The sequence below is a fragment of the Gracilinanus agilis genome, chromosome 2 (assembly GCF_016433145.1).
Source record: "Gracilinanus agilis isolate LMUSP501 chromosome 2, AgileGrace, whole genome shotgun sequence".
Classification (NCBI taxonomy): Eukaryota; Metazoa; Chordata; class Mammalia; order Didelphimorphia; family Didelphidae; genus Gracilinanus; species Gracilinanus agilis.
Window position 1 is genome coordinate 201789709 of NC_058131.1, and position 26318 is coordinate 201816026.

General features: G+C 35.5%; 1 protein-coding gene across 1 annotated transcript in view; it reads right to left on the reverse strand.

Annotated features, from left to right (window-relative positions):
- Nucleotides 1-26318, reverse strand: part of EIPR1 (EARP complex and GARP complex interacting protein 1) — a 171795-nt gene that overhangs the window by 22665 nt on the left and 122812 nt on the right. The window contains exon 3 of the mRNA XM_044663614.1: nucleotides 14251-14350. Within this exon, the coding sequence (XP_044519549.1) occupies nucleotides 14251-14350 (100 nt within the window). The remainder of the gene's footprint in view (nucleotides 1-14250; nucleotides 14351-26318) is intronic.

The window sequence follows — 26318 nt, forward strand, 5'->3', positions numbered from 1 at the left end:
CCCTCATGCCTCCCTGGGAACATTCTATCCAACTGACTTATCTGTCAATCAAAAGTGAACTTCAAGCTCCCAGAGATTCAATATAACACAGGGAATGGTGATGATTGTACCATCAGCATTACCTTGAGGAGAAAAGACCTGCATGAATCCCTGGGACAGATCATAAATTATAGGATGGGCAGATGGGTTCCACAGGAATTTGGCCTACACTTGGACAAAACCAAACCATTAATAAACTCTACAAATAGCTCTTCCAGCACAGGTAAAATAATGTTTTTACATATTGTCAGGCATTTCTTCTACTTGATTATCTTAGGTCAAACTCAATTTAATTAAATAAGCATTTATTAAGCACCTACCTCATACAAGACACTATGGACACCCAGAAATACATTTTGGATACATTAAAAGGTTAATGACATACACTAAATATTGGGAGGGGAACTTTTTAAAGGTTTTACTTGGAGAGCCATTCAAGTTTCCTTACTGTTTGAATATATTCTGGTTATGCTTTAGTACTGTTTTAAATTACTCTAAAATACATGTTCGATTTCTTCTCAATAACTCAACAAATATTTATTAAGTACTTATTGGGTGTGAGATTATTGAAAATGAGCTCTAAGAAGATGATGCCAGTCTAAGATAGCTGGCACTGGAGAAATTTTTTGTGACTCTTACAAGCCTTAATTTCTATGTATTCCTAATTATCACTTAGTTTGCTGATCATCCACCTATAAAGTCAAGCTCAGAAGCCATCTCAAGTCTCCACACAAGAGCAATGCTTTCACAGTGTCATGAGCAAATCTGGGAGGGACCCGTGGGACATACCATCTAATCACATCCTCTCATTTTAGAGATGAGCAAACTGAGGCCCAAAGAAGTTAAATGACCTGACATACACAAGTAGAAAGTTTTTGCAGAGACTTGAAGCATGGTCCTAGAATTTCAAATCCAGTACTTCTATTGTACCAATCAAAGGGATTCATGTCTCTAACTAGTAAAATGTATTTCTATGAAATGGCTTCCTATAATCTCACTCAAAAACATTTTCAAGACTACAAAAATTCAGTGCTGGTGTAATATGGTTCTTCGTAACCTCCACCCAAACTCTTCCTTCCGTAAACCACACATCCATTTAGAGATTGGTATGGTTTAAAGTACTATCATATTAGCCCAAATATAGTCTATTTCCCCTTCTATTCAGGTTTATATAAAATTTGAGCGTAGTTTAAAAAATAGTGGTGTTTTTTTTTCAGCATATGTTTATCCACACATATAATTTTTTTTAAACCCTTACCTTCCAACTTAGAATCAACACTATGTGTTGGTTCTAAGGCAGAAGAGCAGTAAGAGTGAGACAAAGGGGATTAAATGACTTAAATTACAGCTAGGGAAGTGTCTGAGGCCAGATTTGAACCCAGGACCTCCCATTTCTAGACCTGGCTCCCAATTCACTGAGCTACCTAGCTTCTCCCTACACATATAATTTTCAAAGAGATATTTCAGGGGAATGGCCTATGTTTCAATCAAAATAGTATATAGAAGCAAATTATGGGTGGGGTTGGGGGGTAAATATCTGAGATGTAGCTCCTCTGATGGGGAAAACCAGGGAAATTAACTCAAATATTATCTGTGGATTCAGTGGGGTGGATAGGAGACAGGGAGGGACAATGGATAGGACTCCTCAAGCCAGGGAACCAGGTTTAACTATAAGGGGAATGATCGTTGGCAGAAATGGCAGTTAAGCCTGACTAACTCACTCTGCCCCCCAACCCCCCCCATCCTGGAATAACTTCAGAGTATTAAATACATACAGTGATAACATTAAAGTATTAGGAATCTCACAGGGAAACAGTTTAATTGTAATATGAGGGGAAAGGAGAGGGGTATGAGGTGAAATTATATCTAACTGCCCAGGACTGGAGTCAAAAGGGTAAGATCCTCAGCCAACCTGGCTTCTGCCAGGATTTGACAGCTTGGCTAAGGACCTGAGGAAGAGGGCTTGGATTTGGGGTCTCACAACTGTTCTAGAGATGTTTTCAGGATACCAGGAACCAACTCCTTCACAGCTGATGATCCAAAAGTAACCAGGTAGGGAGAGAAGTCTGCAACCTGTCCACCAGAACACAGGCCACTTCCCTACTCAGAGTTGACTTGCAGGTTGATGTCTTCAGCCTTTACAACCTTCACCGATCTCCAAGATCCCAGGTCAAATAGGGACTGCTGATTGCACTTCTGCTCTGAACCCCTCACAAACAGCAATGTCTGTTGCTCAGCTCTCTCCTCCCTACCCCCTGCATTCTATTCAGAATGTCCGTGACTTCCAGCAAAGGCTTTCCCTAATATGCTTACACAAATCTACTTTAAATTTTTTAAAGCCTATACCTATTACACTCCTCACTGGGACAAGACAAGGACTGGATCCATCATTTCTTTAGGACATGTAACTCCATGATGAAGAAACTCTTTCTCCCAATTCTGGAGAGCATTCTCCTTGCAACACAGGTTAGGTTAAGTGACTTATCCAAGGTCACACAGCCAGTATGTATCAAAGACTGAATCTAAACCCAGGCTTTCCTGGTTCACAGGCTAGATCTTAATTGCCTGTGCTATGCTGCTTTGCATACCATATTATACATTATTGAAATAGTATTATGACAAAATCAATACTTTAAGACCTTAGGCCTAGTCAGCCATTTTTTCCCTTATGTCAGGGCTCCCCAACAGACTACTTATGAGCAAACAATATATTTAAACCCCTATTTGAATAATTTAGACTTCAGTTTTCTCATTGGTAATATGAAGGGATTAGATTAAGTACTTGGCCTCCAAAGTGACCTAACTTCTAGGATCACATATATATGATGTCATACAGGCAGCTGACACTAGGTCCCACCTTTTTTGTGACCTGAGGATGATCCTATTGGGCTAGGAATAATAGTGAATAGACACTAACTAGTCTCTGCCTTCCCCTCTACTAACTTATGAAATATGTTTTCTATCTCAATAAAGAAAATTGGAATGTGGAAATAAAGGAAAAACCCCAGAATATTGCCTATTTGCCAATCTCATAATCATGCAAAAGATAGTAAAAACCCAAAGCATATAGCCTATAGTCAAGGGAAGTCTTTGTGGGAGAGGTGTGTACAAATAAGGCTTTGAAGCATTTAAGAAGAAAAGATATTCCAGGCACAAGAAATTACATGAGCAAGAATATGGAAGTAGAAATAAGTCATGTTGTTCTGAATGGACCTAATTAGAGTGGATTTTATGTTGAGGAATAGTGATTGGATGGATAGGATGGGGCCAATTTATAGAAAACCTTGAAAGGCAGGAAGAAAAGTTTGGACTGGATACAGTTGGCACCTTTGTAAGTTTGTGAGCTAAGAAGTGTCATGATGCAGGGGATATTTTAGGAAAATGAATCTGGCAGCGGTGGGCGGGATGGTTTGGAGGGCAGAAAGACTGTAGGCAAGCAGAAGGCTGCTGCCAGGTGTGAGGTGAAAAGGAAGCACAGGAAAAGACAAGTGCTTCCACTAAAACTTGGTCCCCTTAGGTGCAAAGAAAAATATATGAAAGATAAATCTTAATAAAATCAAATTTATTACCAGTTTTTGAATGCCCACAATAGGTAGACAATCTAACATAAGATGGAAGGCAAATCCTTCACATTTTTTTGCTTCCTGGTGCAAAAGGAAAGAAGGAAAAAGTAAAAGAAAAGGAAAGAAAATTCAGTAAAAAATCCACAAAAAGCAATCTACTTGGTAATGGATTTTAGCAATAAAGAGAAATAGTAAATGATTTTGGTTTTTTACTTTTTTAAGATTTAAGGCATTCTACAAAGTTTTCCACAGGTTATGCTATGGCAAGGCAGAAAAAAAAAGTTATATCTCCTTATGAACAAAATAAGACTTAGATCAATTTTAGCAATATATAGGGGGCACATTTATATCATGGGCCTCAGATTTATAAGTGTATGAAGAGACAACTTCAAAACAAAAAATCAATAAAGTCTCTGGCACTAAAGAACAATTAAAATACAATAGTAGGCTTAAAATTAACACTAAATTTAATGAGGTTAAAAAAACACCTTTGGCATAGTGCTTTGTACCCAGTAGCTCAATAATCTGATTATCAATTATATGAAGTACCAATTCATTCATTCATTCATTCATTCTTCATATGGTAATATAGTAGAAAGACCCCTGGACTCAGAAGACCTGGGATCACCTCCTGCTCTCTCACTTACTAGCTCTGTGACCTTAGATAGTTATCACTTCTCTGAGCCTAAGTTTCATTATATGCAAAATGGGAAAAATAAATACTTTTTACCCAATGGGTTACTGTGAAAATCAAGTGAAAATAAAGAAGACATTATGTAAATTTGAGCTATTATCTACTCATTTATTTACTTAGTAAATACTTAGAAAATGGAGATTTTCTTGGGATAGAGAAAAAGAAAAAGCAAAGAGTTTCATTTTTTTTAAGTATATATTCAAAATCTACTTTGTATATAGTTTTCAGAAAACAACATTTTTTCATGTTCAAAAAACTTTAGTTTGGCATTTAAAGTCCTCCACAACATGGTGCCCAAACAACTTTCAAATCATTTCTGTCATGCACATGCTATTTCATTTAAACTGTCCTGCTAGCTATTTCATGTATAGAACATTTCATCTGTCCCTTCTATGTCTTGGAATGGGAGGAGTTCCCTATGGATGGAATAAAGTTGCTCTTTTATCACTCCCCCAACCTCCTTGGAATCCCTAGTTTTTTCGAAATACACCTCATATATGCCACCTTATATAAGGCCCAGTCTGATTCTGCCCCACCCCATTGCCTGTGCTTTCTCTAAATTGAAATTACTTATTTTGTTTTTTCTTTACATATATTTTGTATTTGCTTATCTCACTATACAGTGGAATGCAAGCCTCTTGTGGGCAGGGACTTTTTTTTTTTTTCTGCATATCTCTTGTGTCTAGCACAAGTGCTTAATAAATAGAATTGTTTAAACTGAATTGACTTGAATTTCAAGATAAAAAGCATTTACCCAATTTATTCAAATTTCATAAGATCTAGGAGAGAATGTAATAGTATTTTGAATTTCCTTACTTCCTTTTGTTTTGTTTTAGAAGATCTTGGTTTAAAAGGACAATGGAAAGTGAAAAAAAGGGATCCTCCTTGGATGCACTACTCCTACACTAACAGAGAAGATAAATGTGTATCCAATTACCTTGACCTAGGTTTCTGAAATTCTCAACTAGAAAGACTATGAGATAAATTCAAGCAAGGAGCCCCCTTTCTTCACAATTAAAAATCAATTAAAAAAAAACCTAAGTGTATCACCAAGTTTCTCTTCATTCTCAAAGTTGATTGTAAATTCCTAGGGGGTAGATTGCATTTCTGTAATAAAGTCTGAATTCCAGTACACATATATAACACCTTATATATGGGAAAAAAATTTTAAATTCTAAATTCATTTAGCTCCTTTTGTTTCAATAATTCCACACATACAAACATCATTAAAAATGATTTTAAAGAGAGGAATAATTTGTTCTTTATTTCTCAAAAAGGCTTGGGGAATTTAGAAACAAATATGTGTAGAGATATTAATAGTTAAATATCAACATTTTTAGTTATAATTTTCCAATAAGATGCCATGAAGAAAAATGAAAATTACTATTTGACTTTAATATTTGTAAAATACAAAAAGTACCTACAGTTTCTGTGCTGATGAAATTGGATATGCAACTTACTCAATTACTATAACTCATTTATGACTTCTGAGGCATGATTATAAAATAATGTGACTAATTTTTTAAAAGATAAACATACTAGACTTTATACATTAAAATGAGTGTAATCCTTGAAAATCTTTGGTTTGAGAAGCTAAGCACTTCTTCTGATGATTCAAGTGAAGATAGTTTAAATTTACAAAGTGTCTATTATGCAAAAGGCATTGCCCTACATGCTGGGGATACAGAGATGGAATACTTCACTGTGGCTGCTGCCACCACCATTAAAGTCTCATCATAATGTGCAGGCAAGGCTCAGTTCACAAGGGCTATACTCAGCATGCCAGTTCTGGCAAAATCTAGCAAGGGGGTAAAGCTTCAAGCACTGGGCAGGGGGTAGGAGGAAGAGGGAGGAACTGAATGTCTGTTGCCCAGAAGTCTAGATTTTCAGAAAGGCTCATCACCAATTTGGGTACAAAGTGATTTTTAAATATATTTTATTCTTATCTTAGCAACCTTTGTTAACTATCTACTAAGTTATAAAGGTCCTAATGTATGATGAGTGTTGGTGGTGAAAATGCCCACAAAGATGAATTTACAAATACTTGAAGTATTCAAGTTCAAAATATTTTATTACTATTTTAGAATTGGCTTGAGTGACAATTTATGAACCATTAAAAATCAAGTCTTAATATTTTGTAATGATATTATTTCCCATTGGATTAAATTCAGCAAATCAAAGTACTTTCTATATATAAGACCCGGTGTTGGACATTGGGGACACAACTACAAAAATCAGGTCTTTGTCCCGAAGTAGTTTACAAAGAAGATTAATAAGTATGATACAGAGTAGATGTGCCAAGTATAAGGGAGGGATGGGGGCTAGACAAAGTACTTGGAAAAATAAAAGGAGAGACAGAGAGCGCGCGTTAGTCACAGGATCAGAAAAGGCTTCACAGAAAAAGTGGTTCATCATTTGGGGAGACCTAAGCACAATTGAAGGTGATAGGGAAGGAGCTAGTAGGTATAGAAATACTGAAGATGAAAGAGAATGATCAGTGTGGCATGAAAGATGAGAGAAGGTAAGATAAAGGACAAAAGTGGAGGATGAGGGTAGGTTTGGTAAGAAGGACAACCTAATCCTCTGAAAATGGAACAAAGAAAGAGAGGCAGAAGAGCAAGACAGGGCTTAAAAAGGGAAAGAAGCATTTCAACAGGCAATGATGGGAAAAGAAATATTCCAAGAAGATGGGACTATGTAGAAAAAAAAAAAAGAGACTAGACAAGACAAGACAGGATCAGGGAATTATTATCAGTCTAGTTTGCCTGGATGGAATGTGAAGGAAATTAGAATAAAATAGGGCTAGAAAGTTAATTAGGCCATAAATATCTGGCTAAGAAGCTTAATTTTATCTAAGAGGCAATGGGGAGCCAGGCAGCAAAAGGACCAGATTTGTACAATAAGGTGACTTTGGACAGAGAAGTCTGATGGTAAATATGAAGGAATGGAGATGGAGAGTTTTTACAATAGTCTAGATGAGCAGTGATGATGATTTGAGCAAGGATTATGTGGGTAATTATGAATGGAAGAACACATAGATATTATAAAGAAACAGCTGATAGAAGGGCTTAGCAATTGATTAAATGAGTCAGAGGTGTCAAATTTGCTGCCTACAAAACTCCTAAGTATTCCAAACAAGATTAAAATGCAAAGGGGAAGTATTTAACAAATAAAAATGCAATAAAACATAATGTTAATTTCTGGATTAACTGAGTGGCCCACAAAGGTCCATTTCTATTTAAGTCTGACACTACTGATGTAGAAGGTAAGAAGGAAAAGAGCATTAAAGATAACTCCAAGGCTTCAAGTATGGGTTACTGAAGGTATGGTAGGGTAATCAATAGGAAGAGCAAAAATGGAAATAAGTAGAGGGTGATGAGTTTAATTCTAAGCATGATGAGCTTTAGGTACTGGTAAAACATACAGGAAGTATCCAATATTCCAATTTTGTTGTATTTGTGACCTCATCAGTCTGAGTGTTCACTCCAACCATATAGAATATGTTATCCATAAATACTTAAGCATTCTAAGTGGTGGAGAGGTGGTGAATTTCATGCATGAGTATAGCCAAAGCAGAAAGGCAAGAGATATAATATTATGTACAAGTATCAGCAAGCAGGACAATTTCGAACATGTGAAGGGGAGTAAAGAGCATAGAAAAATAGACTGGAGGAGAATGCAAAAGATTTTAAATGCCAAACAGAGGAGCCTGTATTTTATCCTAAAAGCAATGGGAAGTCACTGAAGCATCCTGAGCAGAGAAGGAAGCTTCTCTATTATTGTCTCCATTTTACAGATGAAGAAACTTCAGCTCAGAGAGTGTAACTGACTAGTCCATGTATTAGTCCAAGTGACCGTCAAGTGTTAGAGGAGAAGCTAATCCCTGGTCCTCCTAAGTTCAAGTCCAAGACTATCCTCTAAGCCTCCCTACCTCTAATTTAAGACCATTTAAGATAAATCTAGTGGTCAGATTTATATTTTAGGAACAAGAGGACAAGATGTAGAAAAAAGAGAACCAAGTAGGAGGCTATTATAACGATTCAGATGAGAAATGATGAAGGTCTGCAAAAAAGTGGTCATAGGGGGAATTGAAAAAAGGGCATGGACGGAAAAGATTTTGAGGAAGAAAAATAGATAAAATTTGGCACACGCCAAATACTGTGGGAGGAAGATAAAAGAGACTCAAGAGTCAACTCTGAAGCTGTAAACTTGGGTAAAGTAAAAGAATGATGTCAAGAACAGCAGAGAAGATAGGGGTAGGGTGCATTCAGAGGAAGGAAGATAATGAATTGTTTTATACATGTGGAATTTGTGATGCCTATGTAGCATCCTGGTGGAAATGCCAAACAGGAAGTTGAACAGATGAGATCTCAGAAGAGAGATGAGAGATAACTATATAAAATCTGGGAATCAACTACTTAAAGAGATGAATGAATACATGGGAACTGATGAGATTACCAAGAGAGTTCAGATGGAGAAAACAACTTCTAGGATGGACCTCTGGGATGTACTCAGGCATAAGGGACAGAATATAAAAAATGAATTTGCAAAAATTTCATTAGAAATTCCTTAGAAAATTCCTTAAAAATTCATTAAAAATACTAGCCTGACAGGCAGAAAGAAAATCACAAATGAATATGAAAGCCAAGGAAAGAGTGCTCAAAAGAAAGTGGTCAGTATTGTCAAATGCTACAAAGGACTCAAGGAGGATTAGGGCTGAGAAAAGTCATTGGATATTATCAATAAAGAGAGCCCTGGTGACCTTGAAGAGAACAATTTTAGTTGGTTGCTCCCCATACCTAGAAATGCTCTCACTTCTTACTTCAGCTTTCTGGTTTCCCTGATTTCTCCAAGAAAACATTCAAACATTTCCTTCTTCAGGAGGTCTTCTCCACTCCCAATCCCACCGCTGGTACCTGGGCAAATCATCTAATCCCTCTAAACTTTTAGTCAATTAATCAAAAAACATTTATGATGTCTTAATTACATGCCAGGCACTGGTATAAGTACTGGCAAGACAAAAAGAGGCAAAAGACAGTCCCTGCCCTCAAGAAGCATACAACCTAATGTGGGAAACAACAAACAAACATATAAAAAGTAAGCTATAGGGGCAGCTGGGTAGCTCAGTGGACTGAGAGCCAGGCCTAGAGACGGGAGGTCCTAGGTTCAAATCTGGCCTCAGACACTTCCCAGCTGTGTGACCCTGGCAAGTCACTTGACCCCCATTGCCCACCCTTAACACTCTTCTGCCTTAGAGCCAATACACAGTATTGACTCCAAGATGGAAGGTAAGGGTTTAAAAAAAAATAAGCTATATATAAGATAAATAGGAAATAATTAATAAAAGGAAAGCCCTGGAATCAAGAGGAGTTAGGAAAAGACTTCTAGTAAAAAGGATTTTATATGGAACTAAAAGGAAGTCAGGGAATTCAGTAATCAGAGAGGAGGAGCATAGGTGACAGCTCAAGAAAATGCCCAGAGCTGAGAGATGAAGTGTCTTGTTTGTAGAACAGTAAAGAAGGCTAGTTTCAGTTTCCTTTTCTGTAAAATAGAGAGGATAATATCGGTAGCAACTATTTCATAGGAATGCTGTAATACTCAAAAGAGATTATATGAACATTCTCTTCTCTGTATCTTAAAACCCTTTGTCATTATCTTTTATTCTCTTTTCCTTTACTGTCTAATGAAAAAGTTATTCTCTCCAAGACCAGATTCTCTACTTATGTTTCATGCCATCCCCTCCTATCTCCTTGGGCTAATTGTCTCTCTAATTACCCTTTATCTCTAATCTGTTGTTGTTATTCAGTCATTTCAGTCATGTCTGAATCTTTGTGACCTCATTTGTAGTTTTCTTGTCAAAGATACTGGAATGGTTTGCCTTTTCTTTCCCTAGTTCATTTTTACAAATGAGGAAATTGAGGCCAAAAGGGTTAAGTGATTTAACCAGGGTCACACAGCTAGTAATTGTCTGAACTCAGATTTGAATTCAGGAAAATGAGTTTACCTGACTTTAGGTTCAGAACTCTACCCATTGTGCCACCTAGCTGTCCCCTCTAATCTATAATCTCTCCTTATTTACTAACTCTTCTACTTCTGCCTACAAATAAAACCAATTGTCCTCTATGCTTTAAAAAAAATTTCACTTGACCATATCTCTCTCCCCTTTCACAACCAAATCCTAGAAAAACCTGTCTACATTCTCTATCTCCTGTTCACTCACTTCTCAAAACCTTGCAACTGGGCTTCTGACTCTGCTCTCTCCAAAGTTGCCAGTGATCTTTTAATTGTCAAATTTCATGGCCTCTTCTAAGTCTTCATCCTTCCTGACTTCTCTGTAGCATTTAGCACTATTGAGCTCCCTCCATTCTCCCATCCCCTATTTTCATGACATTGCTCTTGCTTGGCTTTCTTCCTCCCTCTCTGACCACTGCTCAATCTTCTTTGCAGGATCATCTTTAAGATGGTGCTCCCTTATTGTGGAAGTACCTCAAAGCTTTGTTCTGTGCCCTGTTCCCCTCTCTCTTTACACTCTTGCACTTGGTGACCATCAGTTCTCATGTTAAGTGAGTTTTGGCTGGACCCAGTTCTCTATGTCAGTTCATGAACATCTTCTCATCATCTTCCTCTGTGTTATCCTTCTCCCTCCCTGATTCCTGAAGAGGAAGGAGACCTTAATTAGGGACACCATTTAGATAAATTTGCAACAGTCTACACAAGACACGATGAGAGCCTAAACTAGGGTGGTGGTCATCTGACAAAACAGATGAAGAGTGCTATGAGAGATGTTATGGAGGTAGAATGGATAAGAGTTGGCAACAGACTAAACTATATGTGCTCAGGAAAGATGAGAAGACAAGGAAAACATCAAGCTTGAAAACTCAAAAGATTAGAAAGATCCACTCCCTAATAAAGTCCATGTTCTTTATGTTGGCATTAAAGACCTTTCACAGTTTTGTTCAAACTAACATCCCAACCTTTCCTCATATATACAATGATTCAATGTCCATTGGAGAAAATTCTGAAAAAGCTTCTACATTCATATGGGGAAAGACAGCAAAAGGAAGAAGAAAAATCTCAATATACAAGTGCTTTCAGCAATGTTTTATTTTCCCTCTCTGCCATCGTTTATATGTTGCTAAAAAGAAATTTCTTCTTGGAGATAGGGAGTACAACCTGATCTACAGACAAAATATCTACAGACAAATAAGCTCAAGTGGAAATAGAAATCTCAGCCAATATGGTTCCCCTCTCATCAAAAACCGAAGACCCTGTGGAAAGCATGGGCTCTAGACCTCCCCCGAGTTCTGCTAATGATTATAAATGGCAAAGAATCTACAATTTAATTGCAAAAAGGTAATGATGCAGGGAGCATAAGATTAGATTCACCACAGAAGGTAATATCCTCAAACAATAAAAAAAAAATTGAGAGGCTTGGTGTGAAGATGGTTGCAATCGATAGGAAGGTTTCTGTATTAAATACTACAGTGGAGGATCACAAAGTGATATTGACAGAACTGCTGACAGAGAATAAAAAAGCAGAAAGAAAACTAAATTGGTGTCTGCAGAAAATAAGTTACAGATTAATCACCCTACCATAAAATCATTTTTAGATAGCTTAGGGTCTAAAGATACATTAGCAGTTTGATTATCAGATAGCAGTACAAAGTTGGAGAAGATAAAAACCTGCTGAATGCATCAGACTTTGTTTCTTCTGGACATTCTAGTTATGCAGATACTAAGGGGCTCCTATCAGAGCAATCTTTATTACCAAAAAATATACCGCTTGCTGTATGCCAGAATGCTTGACATCTACAGAAACAAACACAGATAGATGAAGTACTAAAATTCACCTTTAAAACTTTTTTTCTTTTTCTGTTTTATTCTGAACATCATATTCTGAAAATCTGTAACAAACATCACATCAAATGAGCATTTCCATATACACTGTCAAACAGAAGAAAACGGTTATATATGAAACTACAAATTTCTATTAGAGCTTGCTATTCTTTTTAAGTGTATAATGTAGTATACAGAATTTGGGGTTTTAGTTTTTTCTAGCTTTGGCTGAGTTCCAAAAAGCAGTTGGGCTTTTAGAATCTTGAGGAGAGGGAGTTGACTGGATCTTCCGTGAAGGGAGGAAGTCAATGAGCGAGCTCTTAGATTATCTAGCTTCAATATTGAAATTTAGCCTAGCATTGATAGATTTACTTAAGAAATTATTATTTTAGATAAATCCTTTATATCTTCCTTTCCTAATACCACCCTGCCTTCCCTCCCTTACCTTAGTGGCTGTGGAGTTTATAAGGAGAGAAATTAGAGAGGAGTTAAAACTGTGAAGAGTTATCTAACTGACAGCATTATTTATAATTTAATCAAATCATCATTTATGTCTTTAGATAGATTTTGTAAAACTGAGTAAGGCAGGTCCTTGCTCAGATTCCATCTTCACTTCCCTTCCCCCACCTGAGGTTCCTGAGATAACTGATAGGGCTTTCCTTTAACCCACCTTCCTAACAAACATTCTTCAAACAATTAAACCTTTTGTGTTTCAATAGTTCTATTTAGTGTAATTTGTCTGTTAGTTAAAAAGAGGGAAGAAGAGGGAAAGAGAAACATACTCTGGGTTTAGAGGGAAGCTGGGCATCCATCTTGAAGGAAGGTGTTACTTCAAAATAGGTCCCTTCCTGTGAAATTAACTAAAGCCTGTTTGTTAATTTCAATCTAGTCTATTTCCTCAGCTTGTGTTTGAGTCTAAGTCCCAGTCTGTAAGCCTGTAGTGTTAGTCTGTTTAGTTTAACTTCTTTCTCCCAAGAAGATCTCTGTTTCCCTTCTGTGTTATACTCCTGACTTCAGTCCTATTATACCCTGAATCTCCTTTAATCCCAGCTTACCTGTAGCCTAATTTATTCATTTACCAAGTCTCCAACATCCTCCTTTCAATTCCCTTATCCCAAATTACCTTTCCTCAAATTACCCCTATAACAATAATCAGTTCAACATATGATTTTCAAAGTTGCCTACTTATATATAATTCCTTCAGATGTCTTGACTTTTAGGGTAGGGTGGGAGGGAATTAACGAGAGAGAGACAGACAGAGACACAGAGACAGAGACACAGATAGACAGACAGACAGAGAAAGAGACAGAGACAGAGACAGACATAGAGAGGGATCATTGAAATAAATATATAGTCAAGCAAAACAAATTCCTATTTATCCATGTCCAAAAAATGTATATCCATTCTGCATCTTGGGTCCATCAGGAAATAGGATAACATGTTTCATCGTGGCTACTCTGGTATCATGGATAGTCATTTTACTGGCCAGAGTTTTTAATTTCTAAAAGTTGACTGTCTTTACAATGCTGATATTGTGCAAATCATTCCCTTCATTCTGTTAACTTTACTCTGTATCAGTTCATACAAATCTTCCTAGCTTCCTTGAAATTATCCATTAAAATTACATTCACATACTATGTAATTTATTTAGCCATTTCCCAATTGATGGACAACTTCCCCTCTTAGTTTCCAATCATTTGCTACTATAAAAAGATCTAATATAAATATTTTTGTATACATGGGTCTCTTTTCCTCTTTTTAGACTATGAAGTCCATCCTTTCTACCTTTAGATCTATTATCTTAATCTAAAAATACATTAAAATATGCACCAGATTCAGCATGTAAATTATAATAAGATGGTTAATTTCTTCCTGATATATTCCACAAACTGGTATTATCATAAGGGAGAACTTACAAGGATAGAATTCAAGTACAATATTCATCGATACCTGTGTCAAGCAAGAATTAATCTGCTGAGAACTTAGCCCAATGAGTCACTCTTTTTTGTTTTCTAAATGAGTTCTAAATTAGTTTTAATTTAAAAGCCACCCCAAATTTAAGAAAAGGCCTAGTTTTCAAGGAAAAAAAGAGAATCCACTCTAATTCCTTTTCCTTACCACAGCTTGGCTTGAGCTTTCTTGTAAATCCCACAATAGCAAGTGATTATCAGCCAAAGAAATGATCTTTTTTCCATCGCCCATTGGCTCCCATGTAACACTACAAAAATAAGAGGAATCAAAAATTAATACAAGACATCTAAAAATAATTCCAAGAATTAAAGTATACTTTCTTTGGAAACCAATAATGAAGTTATTTTCAAATTTTTATTTTCCATAAAAAAAAGTCAATCCTACCCAAATTAATTTACTTATTTAGTGCCATACCTATCAAACTACCAAGAAACTTTTTTACTCAATTAGAAAAAACTATAACAAAGTTCATTTGGAAGAACAAAAGATCAAGAATATAAAGGAAAATAATGAAATAAAAATGTGAAGGATGGGGGCCTAGCAGTACCAGATCTCAAAACTGTACTAGAGCAGTGGTCATCAAAACAATATGGTACTGGCTAAGAGACAGAAGGGTGGATCAGTGAGATAGACTTGGGGTAGGTGACGTCAGCAAGACTGTCTATGATAAACCCAAAGATCCCAGCTTTTGGAACAAAAATCCACTATCTGACAAAAACTGCTGGGAAAATTGGAAAACAGTATGGGAGAGATTAGGTTTAGATCAACATCTCACACCCTACACCAAGATAAACTCAGAATGACTTCAATAAAAAGAAAGAAACTATAAGTAAATTAGGTGAACACAGAATAGTATACTTGTCAGATCTTTGGGAAAGGAAAGATTTTAAGACCAAGCAAGAGTTAGGAAATATTACAAAATGTAAAATAAATAATTTTGATTAGATCAACTTAAAAAGGTTTTGTACAAACAAAAGTAATGCAATCAAAATTAAAAGGGAAGCAACAAACTGGGGGAAAATCTTTATAACAAAAACCTCTGACAAAGGTCTGATTATTCAAATTTATAATAAGAAGCTAAATCAATTGTACAAAAAAGCAAGCCATTCCCCAATTGATAAATGGGCAAGGGATATAAATAGGCAATTTTCAGATAAGGAAATCAAAACTATCAACAAACCCATGAAAAAATGTTCTAAATCTCTTATAATAAGAGAAATGCAAATCAAAACAACTCTGAGGTATACCTCACACCTAAATTGGATAAAATGACAGCAAAGGAAAGTAATAAATGTTGAAAGGGATGAGGCAAAATTGGGGCATTAATGCATTGCTGATGGAGTTGTGAATTGATCTAGCCATTCTGGATGGCAATTTGGAACTATGCCCAAAGGCATTTTGGTCCAACTATACCACTGCTGGGTTATACCCCAAAGAGATAATAGAGATAATAAGGAAAAAGACTTGTACAAAAATATTTATAGCTGTGCTCTTTGTGGAGGCAAAAAATTGGAAAATGAGGGGATGCCCTTCAATTGGGGAATGACTGAACAAATTGTGGTATCTGTTGGTGATGGAATACTATCGTGCTCAAAGGAATAATGAACTGGAGGAATTCCATGTGAACTGGAACAACCTCCAGGAATTGATTGAGTGAAAGGAGTAGAACCAGGAGAACATTATACACAAAGACGGATACAATGTGATACAATCCAATGTAATGGACTTCTCTACTAGCAGCAATGCAATGATCCAGGACAATTCTGAAGGATTTATGAGAAAGAACACTATCCACATTCAGAGGAAGAACTCTGGAAGTAGAAACACAGAAAAAAAAACAACTGCTTGATCACATGGATTGATGGGAATGTGATTGAGGATATTGACTCTAAACAATCACCCTAGTTCGAATATCAATAATATGGAAATAGGTCTTGATGTAAAACCAAGTGGAATTGTGTGTTAGCTAAGGGAGGGGAGTGGAGGAAGAGGAGGGAAAGAACATGAATCTTTTAACCATGGAAAAATATTTTAAATTAATTATATAAAATTTTACCAAAAAATTAAAAATTAAAATCATATTGATATTAATTTTTTATTTTCCTGTCCAATAGCCACTATATACAATTTATATATTCCAATAGCTAAATGATTTGTAAAAAAATTTTTTTTAATTTAAAAACTCCTAACGTCTCTGCTTAGAGATCAAGAATCTTGTAATTTGACAATATTTCCATATACTTTTTATTTTTCTGAACAATCTGAGTTGTATCTAAGACAGCAAGATTTTTTATTGTCTTGTGTTCTTAATATCTAACTAAATAATTATCATAGGAGTAAAAACATACTTTGGAAACAATTAGATTAAGCACAGGAATTAAAAGTAATCAGTTTCATTGACAAAGAATCAAAATAATTTTGTTGCTTAAAAACTTCAAATCTTAATTTATCATACTAAATATAATACTGACTTGTTAGAGTACTCTTGTGTGTTCCTACATAATAATATCATTTTAGGTCTTTCAAAAGATTATAATTATATTTCTTCAAATCCCAGCAAGGAATGCACTGAAGGAATGCACTGAAGAATGATGTCTCCCAATGGCTTTGCTGAGCCATAGCACTTTTTTTAAGCACTTACACATAAATGTAGAATGATCAAATTACACTAACTCAACAGTCTATAAAACAATCACATAGTAGTTAGAAGAGTCCTGAAGAAGTTTTTTAGTCCAAACGAACACTTTTAAGTTATGTCCAGACTCAGATTGTTATCTATCCCTGTATTTGAAGATATCAATAGATTATAAGACTTTCCTTGGTATTTTACTCCCATGGAAATCTCTCTGTAGCATGATCAAAAATTCTAGCTACAAAATTGTAATAAGAAATAAAATATAGGACAAAAGCAAAGAAGAATGGTACTGTAATATGCTCTTCTTGTATATGATGATATTAATTAGCTATTGATAGGTCAAATACAAGTTGTTTCTTCATTTGTATCGGCTAATTTGCAATGAGTCATCCACTCTCTTGTAGGGTCCCTTATAACAAAAGGCATGAGTTTTCTGAGGTAGGTGGCGCAAGGATGATATTTATAAACTATAGCCACAGAAGATAATTTGACTATATATAGAATAAAGTGCTAGTGAAAATCTTCTCGTATTTTAATTTTGTCATCCATTATTTGTTCTCTCTACCAGATTCCTGTCACATAGAAATTTGATAGGTTTGTAATTTATAGTGTAATTTAAGTTATTGACATAAACATTGAATAGAGAAGGTCAAGAATAGATCACTGAAGCACGCCACTAAAGACCTTACTTCCAGATTCCCCATGAATGATTAATAGGTATTTAGGTAAAATTATTCAACTACTCTTGAATTCACCTAATCATCTAGCCTATATCTTTCTACCTTGTCCACCATAGGTATCATAAAAAAGGCTGTCAAATGCATTGCTGAAATACAGATATGTCTATGTTTATGGAATTCTGTTAGCTTACCAGTCTAATAAACTATTAAAAAATGAAATAGGGTTAATCTGGCATGATCTATTCTTGATGAAGTCCTAACTTAGTGATTTTATTCCATCAATGAACATTTATTAAACACCTGTTATCTGCCAGACACTACATAGTGCTGGAAAGCCAAAGAAAGGGAAAAGATGGTTCCTGTTCCCAAGAGGATCAGTGGGGGAGTCCCAAAGTCTAATGGGGGAGACAGCATTCAAACAACTACAGAAAAATAAAATATACACATGATAAGTAGGAGATAAGGAAAAGTATTAGAATTAAGGAGGATAGAGAAAAGCTTCCTGAAGATAGTAAGATTTAGCAGGAATTGCTAATTAGAGATGCCAACAAGTTTCAGAAATAAGGAAAGACAGATTTCCAAGCACGGAGGACAACAAAAATGCCCAGAGTCAGGAGAAAGAAAAAAGAAAACAGAGAGGTCAATGTCACTGGATCACAGAGGAGCATGTTTATGAAAGGCTTCTACACCAAAAATCGTTTATATTCAATCACAGAGGTGACATGAGGAGAGGATACAGAAAAGCCATTGTAGTTTACTGAACAGGGAGGTGATATAGTCAGACTTGTGTTGTAGGAATATCATTCTGGCATCTGAGTGAAAGGAAGCAGAGTGGAGAGAGATTTATGACAGGAAAACCACTAGCAGAATACTGCAAAAGTTCATGCAAGAGGTGATAAGGACCTGCACCAAGGCAGTAGCAGTGTCAGAGGAGAGAATGGGGCCTATATATGAGATGTCACAAAGATAAAAATGACAGGGCTCCACAACAGATTAGATATGGGGAAGAGAGAGGAGGGAGAGTCAAAAGTTAGGAAGAAACCTTTATCACAAAAAAGTTTTAATTCAATTATATTTTAAAGTCAGTAATCTTTCCCTTCCACTTCTTTACAACATTGTGCTCATGTCCCTTCACTTAAAAAAAATCAGTTACAAACATATAGTCAAGCAAAACAAATTCACTCACTGACCATGTCCAAAAAACATTTTTTTTTAAAATTTGAATGCTTCAATTTAGACTCTGAGTCTAGTACATCTTTATTAGACAATGGGTAGTAGGTTTGATTATGAGTTTTCTGGAATTGTGGTTGGTCATTTTGCTGATCAGAGTTCCTAAATCTTTTAGAATTGTCTGTCTTTACAATGTTATTGTTCTTGTATACATAGTTTTCTTGGTTCTGCTTACTTCATTCTGCATCTATTCATTCAAGTCTTCTTTGAAGCAATCCCTTTATCATTTCTTTGAGCAGAACAGTATTTTATCATGCACATTTTTGCACACACGTGCATGCACATACACCCCTCCACACAAAAATTTATTTAGCCAACTATCAATTAATGAGTATACTCTCAGTTTCCAATTTTCTGCCATGACAGAACAGTACACATGAAGCTGACACCTTTAATGTCTTAAATAACAGGTTCTAGAATTTTGTTAGGAATTGAAGCCAAGTCACTAACCTATGGAAATAAATTTGGAATCTAGAAGACCTAGATTTGAAACCTGCCTCAGACTCCTTACTAAATGAATGGTCCTGAATAACTTATGTATTAACTTCTTGGAGTCTGTTTCCTCATCAGTAAAATAGAGATCATAATAGCACTTATCTCAAAGGGCTGTTGTGAAGCTCAAATGAAATCATGTATAGAAAGGGCTCAGTTTTATGTAGTATCTAATTATAATTATTATTTCTATTTTAGAATTTCAAGGTATCATTTGCCCATTTAAAGTCCTGAGATACTTCTACACTCTAAATATTTCAAAGATAATTGATAGTTTTATCAATCACGATGATCAACATTCATTCATTAATTGTTTACGTTGTCCTGGGACTGTACCTAAGGACTGGTGATACAAAGACAAAAGTGAAAAACAGTCTTTGCCCACAAGGATCTTACATTCTAAAAGGTGATGCAACATGTAAACTGATAGGTTTATATAAGACAAATACAAACTAATAAAATGTAACATTATGAAGGAAGGCACTAGTAGCTAGAGGGAATAGGAAAGTTCTTCCTCGTATGGTGGTACCTACAATGAGTCCTGAAGGAAGCCAGAGTTGAATAGAGTACATTCCAGGTATAAAACAGAGCCAGGAAAAAGGCAGAGATAGAAGATCGAGTTTTGTTAATATAGAACAAGTAGGCCAGAATGACCTGGAGTACATGGAAAGTAGTAATGTATAGGAATTTTGGAAGAGAGTAGTAAGAAACCAGATTTTGAAGAGCTTTAAAAGACAAAGAAAACAGTTTTTACAGGAACATGTAAATAAGATTAACTATGATGAGACCTGAGTTTTAAGGAAATGATGTGGTAGCCATATATACACTGAGGTATAGTTTTTTCAGGCCTAGTGAGCTGAACTGATTGAAGGCAGTTAAGTGCTCTCCTAATCTTTTCATTTATTGTGGATTTCAATTTCCTATTAGCCACTTTTATGTTATTCTTCCCAACCTAAACAAACAAACAAACACCAGAATGTTTCTTTGTCATTCATTAATACCATTCAATTCATCATAAGCAATGAACCTACCATTTCCTTGATTTTTCTCTTATATCTATATAGTTTTGGGAAAAGCCATTTTTGTTTCTCTTAGCATTCACTGCTGGCTTTATTTAACTTGATTTAAGCTTTAGCATTTCTGGTATCACTCTAGGAGACCGAGACTCTCTTTTCTACACACCATAAGATAGCTTCCTACTCTAACTCCCATTTTTACCAAATTATATTTAAAAATTAACCAGCTGATAAATGTTGTCTTTCATATAGATCTGCATTTACTAAATTTGAATATTTATTTCATCAGAATTTCACTCCATACAGCCTTCCATTTCTCCTGGACCAACTTTCAATAAATCTTTTGGCTAAGGGATCCATCCTACCCATCTTTATTAGCCTGAAATTTGCTTTCTTAAGAAGAGATTCTACTAATTCCTTTGATGACAGAAATATAATTTTGGTATTTAAACCAACTATAAAACATTATTTATAGTAATATCAGACTAATAATTGCAAAAAAAATCATTAATAGTTAGGTCAAGCCAATATAATAAAAATTACAATACGAAAATAATTTACTTACTCAGTACTTAACAGAAGTAGAAAAGTTTAAGAAAATGAAAAGATTAAAAAAATACGGAAGAAATATACAAGAAAGAGCCTGACATCAACAATAACCTTGATGGCATAGTTACTAATTTAGAGCCAGACATCCTGGAGAATGAAGTCAAATGAACACTAGGAAGCATTACTAACAATACTGCTAGTTGAGATAATGGAATTTCAGCTGAAGTATTTAAAATTCTAAGAGATAATGCTGTTATGGTACTGTGCTCAATGTGTCAGTACATTTGGAAAATTCAACAACCACCACTGGATTGGAAAAGATCAGTTTGCATGCCAATCTTAAAGAAGGACAATTCCAAAGAACATTCAAATTACCAAACAAATGCATTCACTTCACATGCCAGCAAGGTTAAACTTAAGACTCTTCAAGCTAAGCTTTGGCAATGTGTGAACTGAGAATTACCAGAAGAGAAGGCTGGTTTTCAAAGAAGCAGAGGAACTAGAGCCCAAATTGTTATCATTTTATGAATTGTGGAGAAAGCAAGGGAGTTCCAGAAAAACATCTACCTATGGGGAGTCCTTAAAGATAGAAGTACCAGATAATCTTAATTGTCTCTTGAGTAACTTGTAAGCTAGTCAAGAAGCAAGTTAGAACTGGATACAAAACAGCAGTCTGGGGGGGCAGCTGGGTAGCTCAGTGGATTGAGAGCCAGGCCTAGAGACAGGAGGTCCTAGGTTCAAATCCGGCCTCAGACACTTTCCAGCTGAGTGACCCTGGGCAAGTCACTTGACCCCCATTGCCTACCCTTGCCACTCTTCCACCTATGCGTCAATACATAGAAGTTAAGGGTTTAAAAAAAAAAACAAAAACAAAAACAAAAAAAAAAAAAAAAAAACAGCAGTCTGGTTCAAGATTAGGAAAGGAGTACAGCAAGACTGTATATTGTCACCTTATTTATTTAATTTATATGCAGAGTACATCATACAAAATGCCAGACTAGACGAATCAAAAGCAGAAAGTGAAGAAGAATTAAGAAGCCTCTTGATGAAAAGAGTAAAAACTGACTTGAAGCTTAACATTTAAAAAAAAAAACCCAAGATCATGAAAATTGGTCTTATCACTTCCTTGCACATAGAAAAAGAAATGGAAGCCATGAAAGATTTCATATTTTTTCACTGCAGGCATGGAATTAAAAGATGCTTGATTCTTAGAAGAAGTTATGGCAAATCTAGACATTATAATTATACTAAAAAGTAGGGACATAACTTTACTGATAAAGATCAATATAGACAAAGTTTTTGTTTTTTTCAGGCATAATTAATACCTGTGAGAGTTGGACCACAAGGAATACTGAGTCTCACAAATTTGAAACTTTTTAATTGTGGTGCTCGAGGAGATTTTTGAAAAGTCTTGTGGATAACAAGATTAAATCAGTCAATGCTTAAAGAAATTAATTCAAACTATTCACTGAAAGGTCAAATACTAAAGCTAAAGCTTAAATACTTTGGTCACATAATGAGAAGACAAGACTCAATGGAAAAGACCCTAATACTGAGAAAGACTGAAGGTAAAAGGAAAAGGCAACAGCAGAGGTTGAGATGGATAGATAGTGTCATTTTAGAAACGGTGAACATGAACTTGGACAGATTTCAAAGGATAGTGGAGGACAGAAGGGCCTGGTATACTATGTTCTACATGATCACAAAGAGTTGGATGGGATTAAACTGAAAAACAAAATTCAGTGCCATCTCAAACAATAAAAATATTACTTACTTGATCTAAAAAACACCAAAGTATATCTAGATAAACAAAAGATCAAGAATTTCAAGTACAAATAGTAATTTTTTTAAAATGGAAAGTATATCAAGCCAAGCAGTACAAAGTTTACCAATTTATGTATGTATCCATGTAGCCTGTTGGGACATAATTGTTTACATGTTGTATCCCCATTAGACTGCTGAGTTCTTTGAGAGTGAGGACTATCTTCAACCTTTCTTTGTATTCCCAGCACTTAGCACAGTGTCTGGTACATAGGAGTGTGATAATTAGATTAAGTCTACAAGTAACCCCCGTGTGCTAGCAGGGATGACAATCAGAATCAACTGACTGCCCCCTAGGCAGTACTATGAGAATCATCTATTCTGATTGGACTTGCAAATTAGGAGGGAGGCACAGGAAGTGACGCATAAGTGACCCCTTTAAAAAGAGGGCATTGAGTGAGTGAGAGGTCTTTGGATGAAGAGGGCATCTGGTGACGGACCTCTTCTGATTCATGGAGGAGTGTTGGAACGCTGAGACCCTGGTGAGACTGCCTTAAATATCTTCTTTGAATTCCACGTGGTGAGTTAAAGACTGACTGGATCTTCCTGAACTTCTCTTATGAAATTTCTTTTAGTAGACTCTGTGAATGAAGTTTGCTCCATTCACCTCCGGGCTTCTGACCCTCTAACTCTCAGCTGAGGGTTAAGATCTACCTGAATTAATTAGAGGATCGTAATAAATTACCTACTAGGTTAGATTATTCTTTCCTTATTTCCTCTCTCTCTTCTTAATTGTAAATAAACTTCCATAAAAGTCAATTTTGACTCGTGATTATTCTTAATTGAGGATTGATAATAGTTCAGTCCTCTGGCAACCATCTTTTAATATATTGAACCCATAAAATCCCCTTTTCCCCCCTTACAGGAGGCAGTTAACAAATGTTTATTAATTTTCTGACCATTGGTTGAGCTGTGAACTAGTCCAGCCATTAAGGAAACAATTTGCAACTATACACAAAATGTTATTAACCTGTATATTAAAACCATCTGGCATTGAGAGGTAGATTGTTAAGTAGCACACTATGTTTATAAAACTTAAAAAGCACAATATAAATATAATTTTTGTTATTACAGATGAAAAAATGGAAAAAATAGATAAGCAGAAGAGAATAAGCAAGAATTTAGCAAGAAATCAATTAAGCTAGAATCAGGAAAACAACTGAACTCAATAACCTAATATTCAATTATACTTCCCCACCAAATGCAATATTTATAGAAAGGCTTCTTATTTAAGAGAAATGCTCGGCAATTGTCCAAAAAAGAAAAACAAAGGGTTAGATTAACAACTTATACCGTATTCTATAGCAAATACCAAATACCTATGTAATTTATATTAAAAGCTCATATTATAAAAAGTAGAGGATAATGAAATTATGCATTTTCATAACTATGGCTAGGATGAGAAATTTAAAGCAAAAAAAAGTGTAGACAAGATAAAAAAATATAAAAAAGATCCTTTTGATTGCATTACATTGAAAAGCTTTTGTGAACAATCAGTTCAACTAGAATAAAAAGAGAAATCATAATTTGGAAAAAGATTTTTGCATCAAATATCTCTGATAAAAGTCAGATATCCAAAATATAAAGAGTTAATATAGGTATAAAAGACTGGGTGTCATTCTCCAATAGATAAATGGTATTATAAAGGATATGACCAAATAGTTCTCTAAAAAATTGCAAACTATTAACATCCATATGAAAAACTACTCCAAGTCACTAATAATAATAATACCAATTAAACCAACTTTGATATTTCATCATTCAATAAATTGGCAAAAATGGAAATTGCCACCATTATATGGGTTGTGGGACGATAGGCATACATGACTGGTGGAACTATGAATTGATCTAACCATTCTGGAAACTATTTGTGACAAAAATATCCATGCCCTTTAACCCATAGATCCTTCTCTAGAATATATCCAAAGGAAGTCCCAGATATACCAAGAAAATCATTATAGCTCTTTGGAGAGAGGTGAGGAAAACTAAACCCAAGAGAATGTCCATAGATAGTTAAATGGTTAATTGAATTTGGTATATAGCTGTAAGAGAATACTACTGTGAATTCTTTTTTTTTTTTTAAACCCTTACCTTCCGTCTTGGAGTCAATACCGTGTATTGGCTCCAAGGCAGAAGAGTGGTAAGGGTAGGCAATGGGGGTCAAGTGACTTGCCCAGGGTCACACAGCTGGGAAGTGTCTGAGGCCAGATTTGAAGTCAGGACTTCCCGTCTCTAGGCCTGGCTCTCATCCACTGAGCTACCCAGCTGCTCCCTGTGAATTCTTTTTAATACCAATATTATACCAACATTATCTATGTTTATGAGAGCCTTTTCAAAAGGAAAATATTTATAGCTGTGCTCTTTGTAGTACAAAAAAATGGAAAATGAGGGAATGCCCTTCAATTGGGGAATGGCTGAACAAATTGTGGTATCTGTTGGTGATGGAATACTATTGTGTTCAAAGGAATAATGAACTGGAGGAATTCCATGTGAACTGGAATAACCTCCAGGAACTGATGCAGAGTGAAAAGAGCAGATCCAGAAGAACATTGTACACAGAGACTGATACACTGTGGCACAATCAAACATAAGGGACTTCTCTACTAGCAGCAATGCAAGGATCCAGAGCAAGGCTGAGGGACTTATGAGAAAGAAAACTAGCCACATTCAAAGGAAGAACTATGGGAGTAAAATGATAAAAGAAAGACAATTGCTTGAACGCATGGGTTGATGGGAATATTATTGGGCAGGCAGAAGCTAAACAATAATTCTAGTCCAACTATCAATAATATGGAATTAGGTCTTAATCAATGATGCATTTAAAACCCAGTGGAATTGTGTGTCAGCTACAGGCAGTTTTGGGGGGGCGGGGTTTGGAGGAGAGGGAAAGAACATGAAATATGTAACTATGGGGAAATATTCAAAATGAAATAAAAATTTTAAAAATTAAATTAAAAAATGAAAAGGCTCTCATAAAACCCTTTGAAAGATCAAAAATAAATACCACACAAAGAGCAATGGAGAGGGCACTTTCACCTAAAGGAGCAAATAAGTGTGAGCAGGGTGCAATACCTAACAAAAGACAAACTGAAGAAGTACAGGAAAAAAGAATGTCTTCAAGGAAAGGTATGATAGAAAAAGATGGACTGGTCAAAGGTGATAACCAACAAAGAGATATCCTAAATGCTCCACTGGTGTCCTTATAATGTTCTGAGAAAGCAAGGAAGTTCTCTAAAATAATGGGTGAATCCCTTATAATTAATTTATACAAAAAGATGAGAAAAAAATATATACAATGGGCAGAAATGGATCTGCATCACTGGAGAGAATATGAAAACTGATGAGATCATAGATCCACTTGAATATTTAATAATAAATGAGGAATCCACAGAAATATGGATGAACTTATAATTATTTAATGCAGAGTGAAGTAATAAGAAAGCAATATTCATGGTGACTAAAATAATATAAACAAAAATAATAATAAAACAAAACTGAACACATGGGAATATAATGACTAAGCATGGCCCCAAAGAAGAAACAAATCTCCCTCTCTCCTTTTCCTAGAGAGGTAGAAGATTATCATTTTGGGATATTACATATGTTGTCAAATGCAAGCCGATTTGCCAGATGGTTTTACTTAACTGGTTTTGGTTTAGGGGTTTTTTTCCTTTAGAAGGAAAAGGTCTTTGGATACATGGTATGGGGAAGGTTATTTGGAATCATTTTTAAAGAGAAATGATACAAAGCTAGTCTACAGCCTCTTCGCTTTACTTCACAATCTACCCCCAC